The sequence below is a fragment of the Alosa sapidissima genome, chromosome 13 (genome assembly GCF_018492685.1).
Source record: "Alosa sapidissima isolate fAloSap1 chromosome 13, fAloSap1.pri, whole genome shotgun sequence".
Classification (NCBI taxonomy): Eukaryota; Metazoa; Chordata; class Actinopteri; order Clupeiformes; family Clupeidae; genus Alosa; species Alosa sapidissima.
In genome coordinates this window covers 5,914,177-5,930,781 of record NC_055969.1, presented here as the reverse complement: position 1 = coordinate 5,930,781, position 16,605 = coordinate 5,914,177, and the positions used below count along the sequence as shown (strand labels likewise).

Here is a 16,605-nt window from a genome sequence, read left to right as displayed (position 1 = left end):
TAGCGCTGGGCTGGGCTTTGAGTGGTGCATGGCGGAGCTGCAGCTGTGGCTCCTGCTCTGAAAGAAGCTTCACCTCTCTGTCTGAAAACGTTATCCATTTCTTAAAAACCTCCTACAAGTTAATACTACTAACCTACTAATCTGTGGCGGGGCGGCATGAAATCAAAATCGACCGCCACAGATTAATATTCTATGTTTAATTTAATTTAAATTAAATATAAGATCAAATCCTTGCGTTGCCATTGAGCTGAGCTTTTTACGCACGCAGCTTTTCCTTGCCCCGCCCTCTCTTGTAGCCCGCTGCCCCTCCTCTGCATGTGCATTTAACAAAATATTCACGATTGTTGAAGGATTGTTGTTGCCACATAGAAGCACTGCATAGAAGACGTCTGGCTAAATTGCTATTAAATCCGCTTAGCATCGTGACCATGCTGCGCAAATTTGTTCAAAACTGCTGCATTTAAGTTAACTCTGCTAAGGTCTTATCACAACATAGTAGGCTACATTGAAGAGACTAAACTAAGTTAAGTTATGCAATCAAGCAGTATCTCAAAGCTAACGTTAGAATACTGTTTGGATGTCGAATTTAGCATGCGTAGCCTACTTACAGCTGCTTGTCAATTTCGTTGAAGGGCTCATTTTATTGACTCTTGACACTGAATGTTTACAAAATCCCGATGTAAATGGAAAAGTGTTTTCCAAAATTCAAAAGTGCTTGTCCAAGGAGAAGTACGAACCTTTATTTTAACCATGTAGAAAACGTTATGAATTGCATCCACACATCAGCAGCCTTTTAACTGTGTTACTCGTCTTAAAGAGACAGGCACTGAATTAGACCTATACACTACCAAAACGATCTTAACCCCCCCCCATTGTCCAAGTCAGCTACCACCACAAATTGAATCCAATTCTGTGGGAAACACTGCATTCTAAAACTTGTTTGCATTTTCTGGCCCCCAAAAATACTGCTGTTGTGTTGATAGAAGGCCAAGACACAAACAACTTGTCCATTTGCAAACTCCATTTCCGCCCCTTGTCATGTGGACGGCCCCTAAGACCACAGGGCCCACAGCTACTCATTCACCATGATCAGTTTAAACAACATGCCTGGAATAGCCAATCAAGCCCAGCAGCTCTGGATCTTTGACTAGAGTGCACTCACTCCCTCACTCACTCAACCTTGCCTCTTGCCGTCTAACGCTCCCCCTCCTCCTCTCTCTTTCCTTCCACTGACACGCTCTCCCTCCCCCCCCCCCCCCCCCCTCTAATTTATTTTTCACCCCAAAAGTACCGCGTAAGCATGAATTTTCATATTCGTATCGCCAAAGCCAGCAGCCTGTTCCAAAGTAATGTCATAAATAACCTCAACTCATTTGAACAGTGTGATGGGTCATACATTATGTTCAAACAAATACAGTACATCACAATGCTTGGAGCATCATCGGGCCTTTGTTTCCTTTTTCCGCGTTTTCTGCATTTCTGCGAGACCGCATTTTACCACATGCTAAAACATGGACATTTAAATATTCAATATTTAAAAGCCATGGTTAAACATGCCTTTTGAAATATTGAATATTTAATGGCTGGTTAGGAATAAATTAGTGCTGAACTCCCTTGTTATCTGCATGTTACTTGATCTCTCAGCCCTAAAGTGTAGCTTTTATTGCTCTTTTTTCTTTCTGTGTTTCTGCCCAATCTGCCCAAATTGTACCTCTGATGTTATTTTGCAGTAAAAGACAAATCCTCAATACCTCGCGTGTAAATGCATTGAGTGACAACTATGGCAAGTAAGCCCTCTACCTGCATGTAGTCTTGCAATGTGCAGCGTCACACTTCTTTTCATGACTTTACTTCAGGGTGGCACTGAATGGCATCACATGATCTCATGATGCCTCATAGCACGCGGTATAGGGATGTAGTTAGACTCCGTACAGGGATAATCGCAGGCCTTTGTGAGAGCACATCAGTGCTGTTACACTTTGAACAGACTGAGCTCTTACTTCCAGCAGTAAAAAGGGGTTTACCACTGCTGGGTAGCAGCCTCTTACCTGCTTCCCCGAGAGGCTTTTCCTGACTGACCCCTGTCAAAATAATTCCAGTGAAACCACAATGGAGCGGGGAGGTGTCTAAGCCGTTAAGAGCTGTGGCTTGGCTTTCTTTCACTACGAGCTGACATCACCCCTGCACAGATGGCAACAGAGATCACATCTCTGCTCTTGTCGGGTCTTGTGGACTTCATCACCCTTGTAATGTTTCTTTTTGGATCTTAACCTCTACCCCACCCCGGTTCCTCACGTTTTTTTTCGAGTTCGACATTCCTCGGCCACCGACATCACCAGCAGCTGCCGAACGCATACTGTACGTGGGCCAAGTCTGGAACGAGAAGCCATCACCACCGCCGCCAGTGGCTGCTGCCGGTGCTCTCGCCCTTGAGTCAAGCCTGGAGGTGATGCGCCCCAAATGGAAATGGATGTGCTTACGCTGCCATCTGTGCAGAAGGGCCAAGGAGAACGCAGCGCACCTGCACGAGCTTCCATCTCTGCATGTGGATGAGACACAGGGAGAGAGAGAGAGAGGGATGGAGAGAGAGATGGTATGTGAGGAAGATAATGTGCGTGTTTTTTTTTTTTTTGTGTGTGCAGAGGCGTGCGTGCGTGGGTGGGTGGGTGTGTGTGTGTGCGTGTGCTTATGAAGCATCCTGTATGCCATATGACGGGGTGTAATGAAGAAGCTAATGATGTGAAAACACAGCTCTGTGCTTAATCTTCTGCACAAATTACTCACATACACTGTCACTCTCGTTACACAGACACACACACACACACACCACATTTCCATTTGAATATGGTATGTGTATGTGTGTGCTAGGACATACATTCACACGCAGCACATCATTTCTTGACATTTTCCATGGATGTATGTGTCCTTTTTCTCCCCAGCCTATGAGTTTTCTTTTGTGTGTACTCGCCTCATGTGCACACTCCATTTCTGTGCAGTCCCTCTTCAGTCGAGCGCCCAATATAATTTGTGTGTGTGTGTGTGTTTGTGTGTATATATACGGCTTCCTGTGTTCCTGATTGTAATGAAAATGGTCCATTGTCAATTTCATGCTTGGGCTGTGTGGCTCTTCCCTACCCATGATGTCCTTCTCCACCAATCGTGTAGCATCCTGTAGCTGTGTGCATATGTGGGCTGTAGCGTGCTGTGGTGTGAGGAATGCCTTTGCATAGGATAAGCTGCCTTTAATACGGAGTGGACCACATAAGCATAATGCAGCAAGAGCAGTAAAGATGTCGTTAGCTAAACCTGATCTGGCATTAAAGGGCACTTCAAGGGCTATCAAGGGCATGTAGAGAACAGACAGGCCTCTGTGTGTGAATGTGTGTGTCTGTAGCCTGTGTCTGTTATTGTGTGATTTTGTAAAACTACTACAGACGCACACATTCACATGCACACACATGCACAGTTGTCCTCAGAGCAACTAAAACATTAACCAAAGCACGACACAGGCCTCATTACAACTGCCAAGAGACAAAATGGGTTAAAGTCCAACATCCCCTCTTGTCTGGAAAAGCCCACCCCTCATTTTACACAGCAGGTAGCACATCGGCTCCTCTGTTAGAGAGAGAGAGAGAGAGAGAGAGTGTGGGGGAGGAAAAAAAAAAGTGTAATCATTTCCCTCATCAGTCCCCTGGAGCTACTGTCTCATTTTGCGGACTGACCGCGCGTGCAGGTGTAATCTGTAGGTCTGTGTCTCCTCTCTGAAGAGCTCAGCGCATAGAGGCTGCTGGTGTCCCAACCCTACCACACTACACCCCCCATTCCTCCCTCTGGCTCACCCCAGCCCTCTTCGCAGTCACCGGAACCTGACAGAAGTGTAAAATATTGAAAAACACCAGCCAGCCACCAGAAATGTTGCAGCCACCATTTATATATGTTTTTAATCGATTTCTTTCTAGTCTCCCTCAGCCACTCTGTCTGCCCTGCTTTCTTTCTCAGTTTTCAGTTTCACTCTGCCGTATCCACCCCCCCCCCCTCTCTTTTTTCCTCCCTTAATCAGTTAGATATCGTTTAAAGCTTTTAGCAAAAAATGCCGCTGCAAAATTACAAAAATGCCCTCAGAATGGGAAAAAAAAAGATCACCCTTGAATTAATCTTCTTTTATCTGTAATATGTGATTCATAAATCTAAATTCTCTCCGCCTAGGCTAATCAGTGGATTAATTAAAATGTTTGCCGACAACTGGATACTTTTATAATGTGCTGGTCAAAAAGAACAAACTATTACGGGGCAAAAGGGCTCTTGTCAATTAAATTCAGGAGGCTTTTTTCCCTTCGATAAGAAAAGTTAATTTCTTACTCTGTTTTCTGAGTCATTTTAGTTGTCCCAATTTAATACATCCTCCTCTACGTTTCTTCAGTCCTTGCTGCATTGTTAGACAGTGCACTTTGCATCTTTCTCGCTTTCTTTTTTACCTCATTCTCTTGCAAGGAATCTTGAAGGCGTCTGTTGAAGCCTTCAAAATAAGTACAACATAAGCAACTCGTTTGCCGTGCTCCTTCATTTTGGAACAGAAACGAAGGAACAGAGATGACAGAATCCAGCCTTAGGAGGGAGTGAGAGTCTGTGTCTGTATGCGAATGTGTCTGTGTCTGTGCGTGCGTGCGTGCGTGCATGTGTGTGTATGTGTGTGACTGAGACTGATTGTGTTCCCAAACTCACCAAAACCTGAGTGCACTGTGCCAGAGTCAGGTGCATGGCTGGCTGCAGTTAGCCTGGAGCCCCCGGGGACAGACTGGCAGCCGAGACCCGCTGGGTGGGTCCCGCTGGGTCCATCACAGAGGAAGCAGCTGACGAGATGCCATGGTCGCACGGGCGGCTTGATGGGCCCCTCAAGGCTTGCGCTCACTGTCAGGGGCGATGCGATGGATAGCACTACCTACGCCATGCCGATGCCCCCAACCCCCCCCCTCCCCTCTTTTCTCAGAGCAAGCGTGCCAAGAGTCGGGCGCCAGAACATTCCGGTGATTTCTCCCCTCATCCACGTCCTAGATAGATGAATGATGGCGCCTTGCAGTACGGCTCAAATGAGCCTTGTAAAGGGACCTGTGAGTGAGTCAGAAAAGAGCGAGAGACATTAGGAAAGAGAAGGAGAAAGAGAGAAAGGGATGGGAGAGGGGGGCATGTATACGGGCACAGCCAAACAGAAAAGGTGAGGGAGAGGGTAAGACATGTCACCCAGTGGGGCCAGCTGCCCTCACAAATCATGTAGTTTAGTCCAGTCAAGTCCAGGCTTGAAGTTGCTCCTACTGATTGAATGGTGGTGTGGGGACATCACACTTCAGACAAGGGGTCCCGTTTTTGGTCCAAACCTCTTACCTGATCACATCACATCTGAGTCAATGGGCTACTCCAATGCCAAAAAGACAGAACATGGTCAATCAAATAATTTTTGTTTCATAAAAATGTATTTGTTTTATGATGTAACCTTTGCAGTTGATTTCTTATCTTTTGCTACTGGGAATGTCCAACCGTTCCAGGATACACAAATACGGGTCAGCTGAATGTAGGCTAGTTTACCTCCCAGTGTTAAACTCAGTGATTACGAATACTTAACAACTTGTACAGTAAAGTGACATTCGATGTAGACTTCATAAGATATTCATGAAATATTTACAAAGGCTGAGAGATTCAATTAATGGTATCCAGGTTACACAAATACGATGTTGGACTTTTATTTTGACAAGTTGTCGTCATTCTGTTTTCCACATTCATGAAAAGGTTTGGTATGAATGTTGAATCATGTCTCATGAAACAGTCATGAATACTTTATGTGCAATTTATGAAAGCTGCTATGAATGTGTTATGGACATACCATCTTTTCTTCACACTCTACGCTTCCTGTTGAACTTGGAGTGGTAACAAAGGTCACGGAGGCACTCATTTCAGTGCCACTCCAGATCTGTCTCAGACATGAGAGTGTGTGTGTGTGTGTGTCAGAGAGAGGATGCAGCGTAGAGAAGGACTTGTATTTGTCTAAAGCTGAAGTGGTTGAAGTGTTTTTTTTGGGGGGTTATTTTCTTAGTAATATTCCTTCCTATTGTTGTAGTTGAATCCAGGTCTCCAGCCAGAACAATCTCTCATGTGCCCCTCTCTCTCTCTCTCTCTCTCTCTCTCATCTCTCTCCTCTCTCTCTCTCTCTCTCTCTCTCTCTCTCTCTCTCTCTCTCTCTCTCTCTCACTCTCTCCTCTCTCTCTCTCTCCTCTCTCTCTCTCTCTCTGTCAGGTTGGGCCAGGGGCGGAGGACACGGATGGCTCGGCTAACGGCTCATCAGATAAGCCCCCTGATGATGGCAAACTAATTAAAGGTAAGCACCGTTGGAGATGCTGCCTTGGGGTCTGTGACATCACCCGCATGTACCTCCATAGGGCTGACTGACAGCTCCACCCACCCCCCCCCCCCCTTCCCTCCTCCCTCCTCACTAAGCTGTCCCACCTGTTCTCTCCTCCTGCTCTTTGACGCGTGTGGGTGGGGATTGGTTGCTGCCCCCGATGGGTCATTTTATGTACAGTGCAGATGATGCCTAGCTGCCACTTGTCACCCTTTCTGCTGCCTCTCAGTGTGATCGCTGCAGTTTATCTCTCGGAGTGATGTTTGTTTCTGAGGGCGTAATGAAGGGCTGTGTCAAGCGCTTCCTGTGCCATGCCGGAGGAGGCAAACATATTTAATAAAATGAAGCCCCAAGTGATGTTTACTCATTGTCAATAATTCTCCCTCGTCGTGTCTCCTTTGCCTTGCCTTCTCCCAGCATCCTTTGCCCCCATCTCGTTCGCCATCAAGGCCAAGGAGAACGACATGCTGCCGCTGGAGAAGAACCGCGTGCGCCTGGACGACGACTCGGACGAGGAGCGCGCCGCCGAGGGGGAGCTGGAGGGCGGAGTGTCGGTGACCGCGGCGGGAGCGACCTCCGCCGGGGCGGTGTCCACAGCAGCCCAGGCGGTCAAGGAGGCTTCTGCGGCCCCTCCGCCCGAGGAGAAGAAGCCCACACTCACACTGGAGGAGCTGGAGGCCAAGCAAGGTAAGCTCGACCTCAATGTCCAGCAGTAGCCCAGGCAACAGACACGGCGCCGCAGAGCACTTTCAAAGACCATTTAAAACCTTGACCGTCAGCATAGGTAGGGGCTGTCTCCTGCAGACAACAGTGCAGTTTTGTTTTTATTCACTTATGCAAAAACGATCTGTGTCTTTGGGGGTGGTGGTGGGGGGCCTTTAATTAGAGAGATGTGCATGGAGAGGATGAAAAGGTTAGTCTTTTTAAAAAAAAAAAAAAAAAAGCACAGCCAGCTCTCTAAGCAATGACGTAGTTAGACGAAGGCGCTCAACCACACCCCCCCCCCCCCCCAAACCCACACACACTCACACACTCACACCCCCCCCCCTCCCCCCCCCACGCCTGCCGAAACGAGAGAAGTTCAAAGCCGCCAGCACACACCGTGTCCCCAACCACACTTAATGACCACCTGTCACCTAGAGAAATATAAATAAATATAAAACAATGGCTCAGCCATCCTCATTGTTCTCCAGTAATTTTCCAGTGCCAACCCACAGGTTTGGGTTGGGGGGGAATCAACTTTTTCGAGGCCGCCGTCGAGAAATCAGCCGTGCGAGTTCGACTGAGGTGCAACTTGCTCAAGTTCTTAATGAGGGATAAGTCCACACATCCTATGGATTTCTTGCAATAGTGGATGAGGGAGCGCATGAGGGAGTCGGGTTAAAAAATAAATAAATAAACGAGTGAAGAAATGGGCTTTCCTGCAACTCTGCTAAACTACACCCGCGGAATGAAATGAGCCCGCTAGCTTGTCAAGTGTCCTTTTACTCAAAAGCCTGTCTTTTTTGTCTATTCACTCTGACATCGCGGAAAGCTTGCACAGTATTTGCTGTGTTTAGTAAATTTAAAAGCCAGCTCATCACGGAAAAAACACAGCAGTCGCATCGTTCTCGGTAATGCCGAGACACTTATCTCATTGTACGCTAATAGTGCCATTAGAGCGATGTCATTAAAATGCCGTTTTGTTAAGCTAGTTTTTTATTTCGCCCATGAATCACAAAGCTGTCTTAAAATGCAGAAAAAGATAGAAAACAGGCGAGAAGAGTAAAATCCCCAGGCAAGACCCTAATAAGCCTCCCCTTGAGGACCTTTCCTCAATGTGGCAGACCTGAAACTGTCCCTTTAACTGCAGTTTGGAAAGCTGAGCCCAAATGTCAACACCACACTGTCTGCTTGGCACGGTTTGAAAGATCGGGGACAGCCACAGCTGAGCAGCCAGAATAATTCCGAGGTAAACGCCAAACTGTTTGAACAGCCCGCGGGATCACAGGGAGAGTGTGTACATACATTTAGGAAGCCTTTGGGGGAATGGCAGCTTGTATTCGGAGAAAGTGCTCCATCTTTCTTTCTAGCAAAGAGGTCAGATGTGATGCAGAAGTTGGTGTGTGGCGGTGTTTGTGTTGGTGTCTCTGTATTGGTGGGTGTGTGTCTGTGTGTTAGGGTGTCTATTTGTGAGCTCGGAGGTGTGTGTGTGTGTGTTTTTGGGGTATGTATTTTTGAGCTTGAAGGGGCGTGTGTGTTGTGGGTACCCTCCTACGCTAGCTGGCTCAGCAGGAGTGTTGATTAGGTGGGTGTCAATCAGTGTTGCAGCAGAAGCGGGAGAAGGTTGCCACTCAATCAAACCCACCGACTGTGTCTGAAAGGAAATGGCCTGGAGCCTGTGTGTGTTTCTGTGTACAAAATCTGTTCGAGGTTTGTCTCCGCTTGACTCTGTGTGCACATTGTGTTCTTGGCATATTTCGTTGGACAGGAGTGATGTTTGCTCTGTATGTTTTCCTGTTGTCTCTGCATAGCAGAGGAGGACTCAACGCGGCCTGAACGTTGCAGATAGTAAGAGAATTCATGTCTCAACTCCCACACTCCACTCTCTCCACTGCTCCCCATCTCTCACACACGTCAGCTTACCTCAAGATTGCTGAGATGGGGGATTGCTGGTGATCGAAAGCTGTAATCAGTCGACCCGACCAGAGACGCTGATGCAATTGCCTTCCTCTCTTGTTTACCCCTCTGCTCGTTAGAAAGACAGAGAAAGTCATCTATAGAGTAGAGTTGCACAATGTGAGGGGGATGAATGTAAGAAAGTGGAGGGTGGAGCGTAGACAGAAAAGGGCAGAGGTGTCCAAAAGCAAGGAGCAGAAAAGCACTGCATGGCTTATGAGGCTACTCAGGCCTGCATTGGTGGCCAGCTGGGTTGGGTTGCAGAGCTATCGACTGGGCCCAGAGGGATGCTAACCTGTATTGACGGACTCTGGAAAGGGACGGCAGCAGCAGCCACCAGGCCTGACCAGGACGGCCTCCGCTCTCCAAACAAGCAGCAGTGCCTAGTGCCTAGCCCACGCTACAGGATGACTGAGCTTGTGTATTCATAATGCTGCTGTACGCATAGTGTAGAGGTATTTCAAGGCAAGTTAATGTTTCACATTATTGTTGCAAGGTCAAACATACCCTGTCTGCTGTTTCTACTGACATCGTACATCACTTAGACTCTCGAGTTAATGTTTTAGTCATTTACTACTACAATGTGCACTACTGCATTTGAAGTGCTTTTTACAAGCCCATTGGCAGCACACTAACATTTAGACTTAAAGCCAGTAAAAGAAAGTCAAAGAACATACACAGGTGAAAAAGAAAATACTGCATCATTAAAGCTCAAAACATCAGTGGGGGCTAATATCAGTGCGTAAGAAAAATCATTTCAAATTACACTTCGAAGGTTTTTTGCCCTTTTTAAAGCAAGTTTGTAAAAGCGTGTGTGCGTGGCTGTGACGAGACGAGCTCCTCCAACAGATCTTTGCAGCTGAAGAGCGACTGGAGGCGGAGGTCCAAGGTCCCTGGGTCTCGCTTGAATGCTGACTATAAAAGCGATGATGATCATCGGCGTAATTCCGCCGCCGACCCGTGGGCTGGCGTTTTTTAGCATGGACGATGGCACCGCCGCTCTGACCCGTGAAGGGAGATTAGTACAATGGCTGGCTAATTTGCTGCACCAGTACCGCCTCTGCGGTGGTCCCTCCACACTTGGGGAGGAGGAGGAGGAGGAGGAGGAGGAGGAGGAGGAGGAGAGGGTCACGAGGAGCGGAGTCGGGCGGCAGCCCTCCTGGAGGATGAATGGGGCTTAATTAGGAAGCCCCAGGATTGCTGCTGCCCGGGCGCTCGTGCCGCGTTTTACTCGCGCGTCTACTCGGAGAAAAACAGGTCAGCAGTGTGTGGTTTCCAACCCCTTTTGCATTTTTTTTTTCACCCGTAAAGTTGATGAAGTGATTTTTAAGTGACTTAAAAAAAAAAAAACAGGCCTATGTCTGTAAGCCTCCTCATTAACGCCTACTGTAAAGAGAGTAGGGAACAAATAAGGGATGAAACTCTCTTTCTTACTCTGTCGTTTCTGTTGCTCAGGCACAAGCACACGCACACACACATGCACACACACACCCCAATATAGACACATTGTCAGAGAGGGAGAAAAGTCAGAGCTAGCTTGTTTGTTGTGGTGGCCGCAAGTGGCGTCTGGGAAACAGACAGTCTGGTCAGAGCGTACTAATCAAGTATCAGCCCAAATCAGAGTGGCGTGGTGCAGCCCAGTCTTCTCCCCCTGTCACTGTAATGGCCTCTCATTGGCCTTCTTTTTTCACCCGTTACTCTCATTTTCTTTGTCTTATTCTTGCTGTTTTTTTCCCCATTGTGCCGTGCCTTTTTCTGAACACACACACACACAAACCCTCCACCTCAAACACACGCGCGCACACACACACACCACCCAGCTCAATTTTCAGTTCCATTCAGCAATGCTTTATCTCTGTGGCTGTCAGAAAAACAATATTGACTTTCTTTGCCCATATCTCACTCACTCACTCACACACAGACTCTCTCCTTCTCTGCCTCTGCGTCTGTGCCTCCTCTCCTCCTCCTCCTCCTCTCATTTGAGTGGTAGTAGGGCTGCAGACTTTGCATCTGTTGTTTTCGCTCCCTGCACCCATTGAAGCTTGGTACAGGCAGGCCTATATTTAGTATTCATAGTCAGGATGACAGTGACGATATTCCTCTCTTGGTCTTTTGTAACTTGAAGACACCATCATTTTCATCCTCCATCTTCTGTTCTCTTTCTTTCTCTCTCTCTCTCTCTCTCTCTCTCTCTTTCTTTCTTTCTTTCTTTCTTTCTTTCTTTCTTTCTTTCTTTCTTTCTTTCTTTCTTTCTTTCTTTCTTTCTTTCTTTCATTCTCTCTCTCTTTCTTTCTTTCTCTCTCTTTGTCTTTCTTTCTCTGGCTGTCGCTCCCTTGTCTTTGCTGTTGTCTCTCTGTCAGACTTGCCTGCTGTAAGAGTCACAATCTCTGCTCCTCTGTCACAAGCACTTCTAACTTCTCTCTGCTTTCATTGGCCCACTCTCATTGGCTCACTTTCTTGTGCCCTGTTTCTGCCTCTCCTCTGTCTGTCTGTCTATCTGTCTGTGTCTGTGCCCCCCCCCCCCCCCCCCCCCACACACACACACACACACACACACACACACCACCACCACCACCACACACACACCACCACCACACACACCACCACCACCCCTCGTCCTGGGCAGCTAAATTGAGTCTGTACCCCTCTCAAGGCCGACTCCACTCTCTTAGTCCACTCTCTCTGAGACTGAATGCTCCAGTGTCACAATGCCCCTCGTCGTGTCTGCGCCCCTCCACAGCGAGCACACTTCACACAGAGAAAGCGAGAGGGGATGTGTGTTAGAACTTAGATGCGTGTCGAAAAAGTAGACGTGCTGTTGAGACTGGAGCGAGTCATATTCAAAATAATGCAAAAAATAAATCTGCAGATAAAACCAATTATCCTCATTAATTGCAACCGCAGCATGCCTGCTTGCCTGCTTTTTTTTTTTTTGCCTGCTTTTTTTAAACAGCTGGACAAATGATTTAGCTAATTGATCATAGCCTGCACACCAGCAATTGTTGAACATTTACCTGTACAAGACAGTAGCCCAGCCTAACAAGCATGTTGCATGTTGTAGGCCTACTGTAGAAATTTCACTTAAATTGCAACCGCAACATGCCTGCTTGCCGACGTTCAAACGACAACGAAAAAGATATCAAAGCAACAAGAGGGTTGAGTCTGAATGACAAGGAGTTCAGACTCATATTGCTCCTCATAACCATCTATAAAAAAAAGTGTTTTCTTTTCTTTTTGAGCATGTCCGAATCCCAGGACATAACGCACTGGACCTTATAATAGGCTCGAGTTATAATTCCAAAGGGGGCAGATAGGGGCCTACTGCACTTAAAACTTAAAAAGATTGAACGAAGCTTCCCGAAATTTGAAATTGCGATCAGTGACTGGCATCGGGTGAAGCTTTTCGAAGTTGAACAGGCTATTAAAAACTATTTGCGCACCTCAATGTCACAGGAGAGACTGAGTCAGGATATGGCGAGTCAGTGTCATTTATTTGTCCAATGTTAGCCTACAGACCAGTTTCATAGTGCACATCTTATCAACAGTTTGAATGTCGTGTGTGTTTCTGCTCATTGACAAATACCGTTCAGCACAATGATTCATGCCCAATTAATTTCCCCTGTTAAAGTGTTTGTCTTTGTTACACTATTTGGTTTCGTGATGTAGCCTATGATAAACACCATATGGCCAAATATGTGACTCAGCTAATGTTATAGGCTATACAATTTCCCCTCTTAAAGACAAGCTGGTGTAGCTTATTAGACTACTAAAATGCACCGACGGTAGCCTTGGCTATGTGTAAAGTAAGCTATCGCATGATTTCATGCACGTAAGTTCATGTATCTGTCAAGTTCGCACAGGGCCTCGCACCATCTGTCAAGTTCGCACAGGGCCTCGCACCCCCTTGCGACGGTCCTGCAGCTCCTCCTAAGACAGCGAGGAAAAAGTTAAAATACGCGATAAACCCGGGAAAAGTTGACAGGTTTGTTTCGGTCCCGGTGATTATTTGTGAAATTGTGCAAACGACAATTTCAAGGAAGGTGTCGTAGCATGCAAGCTCCCAAATTGACCCAGTAGCCTACAGAAGGCATCAATAAATTGTTGGGACTGGGGAGGGTTATGCGTTTTTTCTCAATCACTTTGGAGGGTCATAGAAACATTTCTGGCTGGCAAGGGAGGGTCACGTCTTTTTTGACTAACGCTCCCAAAACTCCTCCGGTAGCCCCTTAAATAAATAACGAACAGTCCCTAATTGATTATAGCCTGTAGGCCTACACCAGCAATTGTTGAACATTTACCTGTACAGGACATTGACACTAGCCCAGCCTAACAAGCAGATGTTGCAAAAGACATCAAAAGACGCAATTAATCAGAAATAAATAATGTAATCTGCATCGCTTTATTTAACAAACTGCAAGCAACAAGAGGGTTGAGTTCGCTGTGAGGCCAAACCCAAGAGCAGAGCCTATCTGTTAAGGCACTCGATAGGCTATATGGTAACGAGCTGTGTGCGCCTGGAAAGACAATAGAAGATGCTTTCTGAATAGCACAGCGAAGACGGCTCTGGTCATCCCATACCCTCCCCCCACTTCCTGTAGCCTACCATTATGCATACCTGTCAACATTTAGCTTTCCAAAAACGGGAGATTCTTTTTTCAGGGGTGGGGGGGAGGGTCAGTGTTTATACCGCATCTGTGTTTGCATATTTAATACGTTTCATACACGTGTTTCAACACTGCATTTCGGTCGTTGCTTTTACCTTACCATTATCTTGTATCCACCAGCTGCCTGCCTGCAGCCTACTTCCAAAACTCCAAAGCTGCTTGCTGTCAGATTTGGTTCCGAGGGAACAAGTTCAGTGTATCAACAACACTCAATAACAGTTTATGTGATGTGTTAATCAATTAAATTCCCAACAATTTTACAACAGCTAGTTCTGGAGTAGGCCATTCAACTAGCCCGCTTGCTTACAACGAGACTCAGGCTGCAGTTGGCACCCGCTTCCTTATTTGGGTTTTGGGTTGCCAGGTTTTAGCCTATGACAAAACGGTTGAAATTGAAACTAAGTGATCGTGTATGTGTAGGGTGTATTTCATACACAATCTGGCAACCTGAATGGATCAATGATTTTAAAATGAAGTTTTAAATTAGGCTACGGGAGTTTTCCGGGAGAAATAACAAAACGGGAGGGTGCTGGGACATGACCTTGAAATACGGGAGAAACCCGGGAAAAACGGGAGTGTTGACAGGTATGCCATTATGACTTGTTGCCGTTTTGGCAGGGATGCATTACTGCACGGGCCTACCGGGCCCAGGGGCCCAAGGGGTCAGGGGGCCCTAAAGCCCAAGCCTTTGCAGAGAATCATTGCCTCAATATCAACAAATCAGGATGTAGGCTATGAATCTGATTGAATTTAGTATTGGCCATCCCCAAAATGCACCAGAATACAGGAAATCACATCAAACCAAATAAAAAATTAATATACGACAATAAGTGGGGGGCCCTTAATACATCTGGGCCCAGGGGCCAAAAAGTTCATAATCCGCCCATGCGTTTTGGGACATTAAGCTTTTTCACGTTAAGCCCCCCTCCCCCACCCCCTTCTTTCACAAGCAGTGGGGGAGCGCGGGGCACAAAGTAACACTTTTTGGTAGACACAGGAGGGTTCTCCGCGCTTCTGTCGTTTGGCGACAATCCGGTGCAACCAGGCCAGGACAGATATTTTAGAGAGAAGGAGAGACACCGATGCAGCTCAGATGTCTTCTTAATTTTCTTTATTCTTTAGTAAAAGGTGCAGAACATTATTAAACTTTGACTAACGTTTCGATGTGTCGATATTTTTGACTAACGAACATTGAAACGTTAGTCAAAGTTTAATAATGTTCTGCACCTTTTACTAAAGAATAAAGAAAATTAAGAAGACATCTGAGCTGCACCGGCGTCTCTCCTTCTCTCTAACACTTTTAGCTTTGGCTAAATATTTCTAAAATCATTTGAGTTTCACTAGTCACATGTTTTAACAAGGAACACTTGTTATTGAACTAATAACAGACGTGTGTCGAAAATGGACTTTATTTTCCATACGGAGAAATAACATATGCAGAGTCTAACCAAGGTCAATCTAGCCAAAAAAGCAAAACATCACAAAACTAACTAAACTAACACGCGCATATTTTTGTATTGCAATCATTGTAGCCTACAGTTGTAACAGCGTGTAACAGTCGTTTTACTCCCCGTATGCGCTCATTATAAAGAACGTTAACGCGTCCCAAAAACAGCTATCCACTAATTACCAAACGTCAAGAATTGCCAGGAGCAACACCTTGCAAAATTGATAACAATAGGCCTAGCGCCTTTATATGGCTCTGCTCCTGCCTAGATTCGAACTCAGAACTGCCTGAAAGTTGCAGACCTGTTCTGGAAATACGCGCATTAACCCACTCGACCGTCAGACAACCGACCGAATTCGTTTTCCTTTGTCATATGAATGCTGTCATTTTGTTAACATTACTGTTAAGGAGATGCTGTAGGCAAAGGCTATAGGCCTATTTAACCTCGTTAGTGTAGTAAAACAAATCAGAACTATTCACGAGGTTTCTGGGCAGCATATTTATGTTCTGTTAGCAAGCGAACTTCTCATGACTGCCGACAAAGTAGCCTACTGCCAGCTGACGAAGCTCTCATTTTAAAACATTACTGAGAGACAGGCACTGTACAATCAAGACATCGTGCCACTGAATCCAAAACTATGTTTAACATTATGTACAAAGCTTATAGGCTACAGTGGACTAGCATGTTGCAGGGGCTGCTAAAAACACAGAGAAACACACTGAAAACTCGGGCCAATCACAGCCCTTGCTGTCGAATGCTCCGTCCGGTTCGACCGTGGAACGCCACAGCGGACTATGCTGCCCCCAAGCGGCTGCAGTTGTACTTACATTTCACCCAGCTGCGTGAAATCACCTTGATGGTGAATGAAGTGTCAATTCTTAACTGGGACCCACTATAAGTAGGCTTTAATGCCACACTGCATTCTTAATGCCTTCACTGTGTGCAACCACCTTGTTTGAGTGATTTTTGAAGAAGAGTTATGTGCCAACCAGGGATCTCGTGTGTGTGTGTGTGTGTGAGGGAGGGAGAGAAAGAGATGTCTTTCAGTTCTTTTTCAGTTCAATTCCATTTTTGTTGGTCTGTGACGCGAGTGTCTTCTGTTTGTGTGTGACATGTCTTTATTCTTATTTATCTGTTTATGTGTATATCGGGTGTAACTCTGAGTGTGTCTGATCCCTTCTCTGTGTGTGTGTGTGTGTGTGTGTGTGTTATAGCCAAGCAGAAGCTGGAGGCGCGTCTGGCAGCGGCGGCGCGGGAGAAGCTGGCTCAGGCCTCCAAGGAGTCCAAAGAGAAGCAGCTGCAGGCGGAGCGCAAGAGGAAAGCTGCCCTCTTCCTGCAGACGCTCCGCGGCCCAGACACAGACGCCAAACGGCCCGAGGAGACACCCGCACCCCCAGAGGTGTGTTCCCGTCTGTCTGTCTGACTAGTGTGTGTGTGTTCCTGT

At 46.5% G+C, this 16,605-nt stretch overlaps 1 protein-coding gene across 1 annotated transcript in view; it reads left to right on the top strand.

Moving 5' to 3' along the window:
* LOC121680026 (splicing factor SWAP) overlaps window positions 1–16,605 on the top strand; it is a 91,891-nt gene that overhangs the window by 33,233 nt on the left and 42,053 nt on the right. The window contains 3 exon segments of the mRNA XM_042059168.1: window positions 6,286–6,367; window positions 6,809–7,078; window positions 16,376–16,560. Coding sequence (XP_041915102.1) covers window positions 6,286–6,367; window positions 6,809–7,078; window positions 16,376–16,560 — 537 coding nt within the window.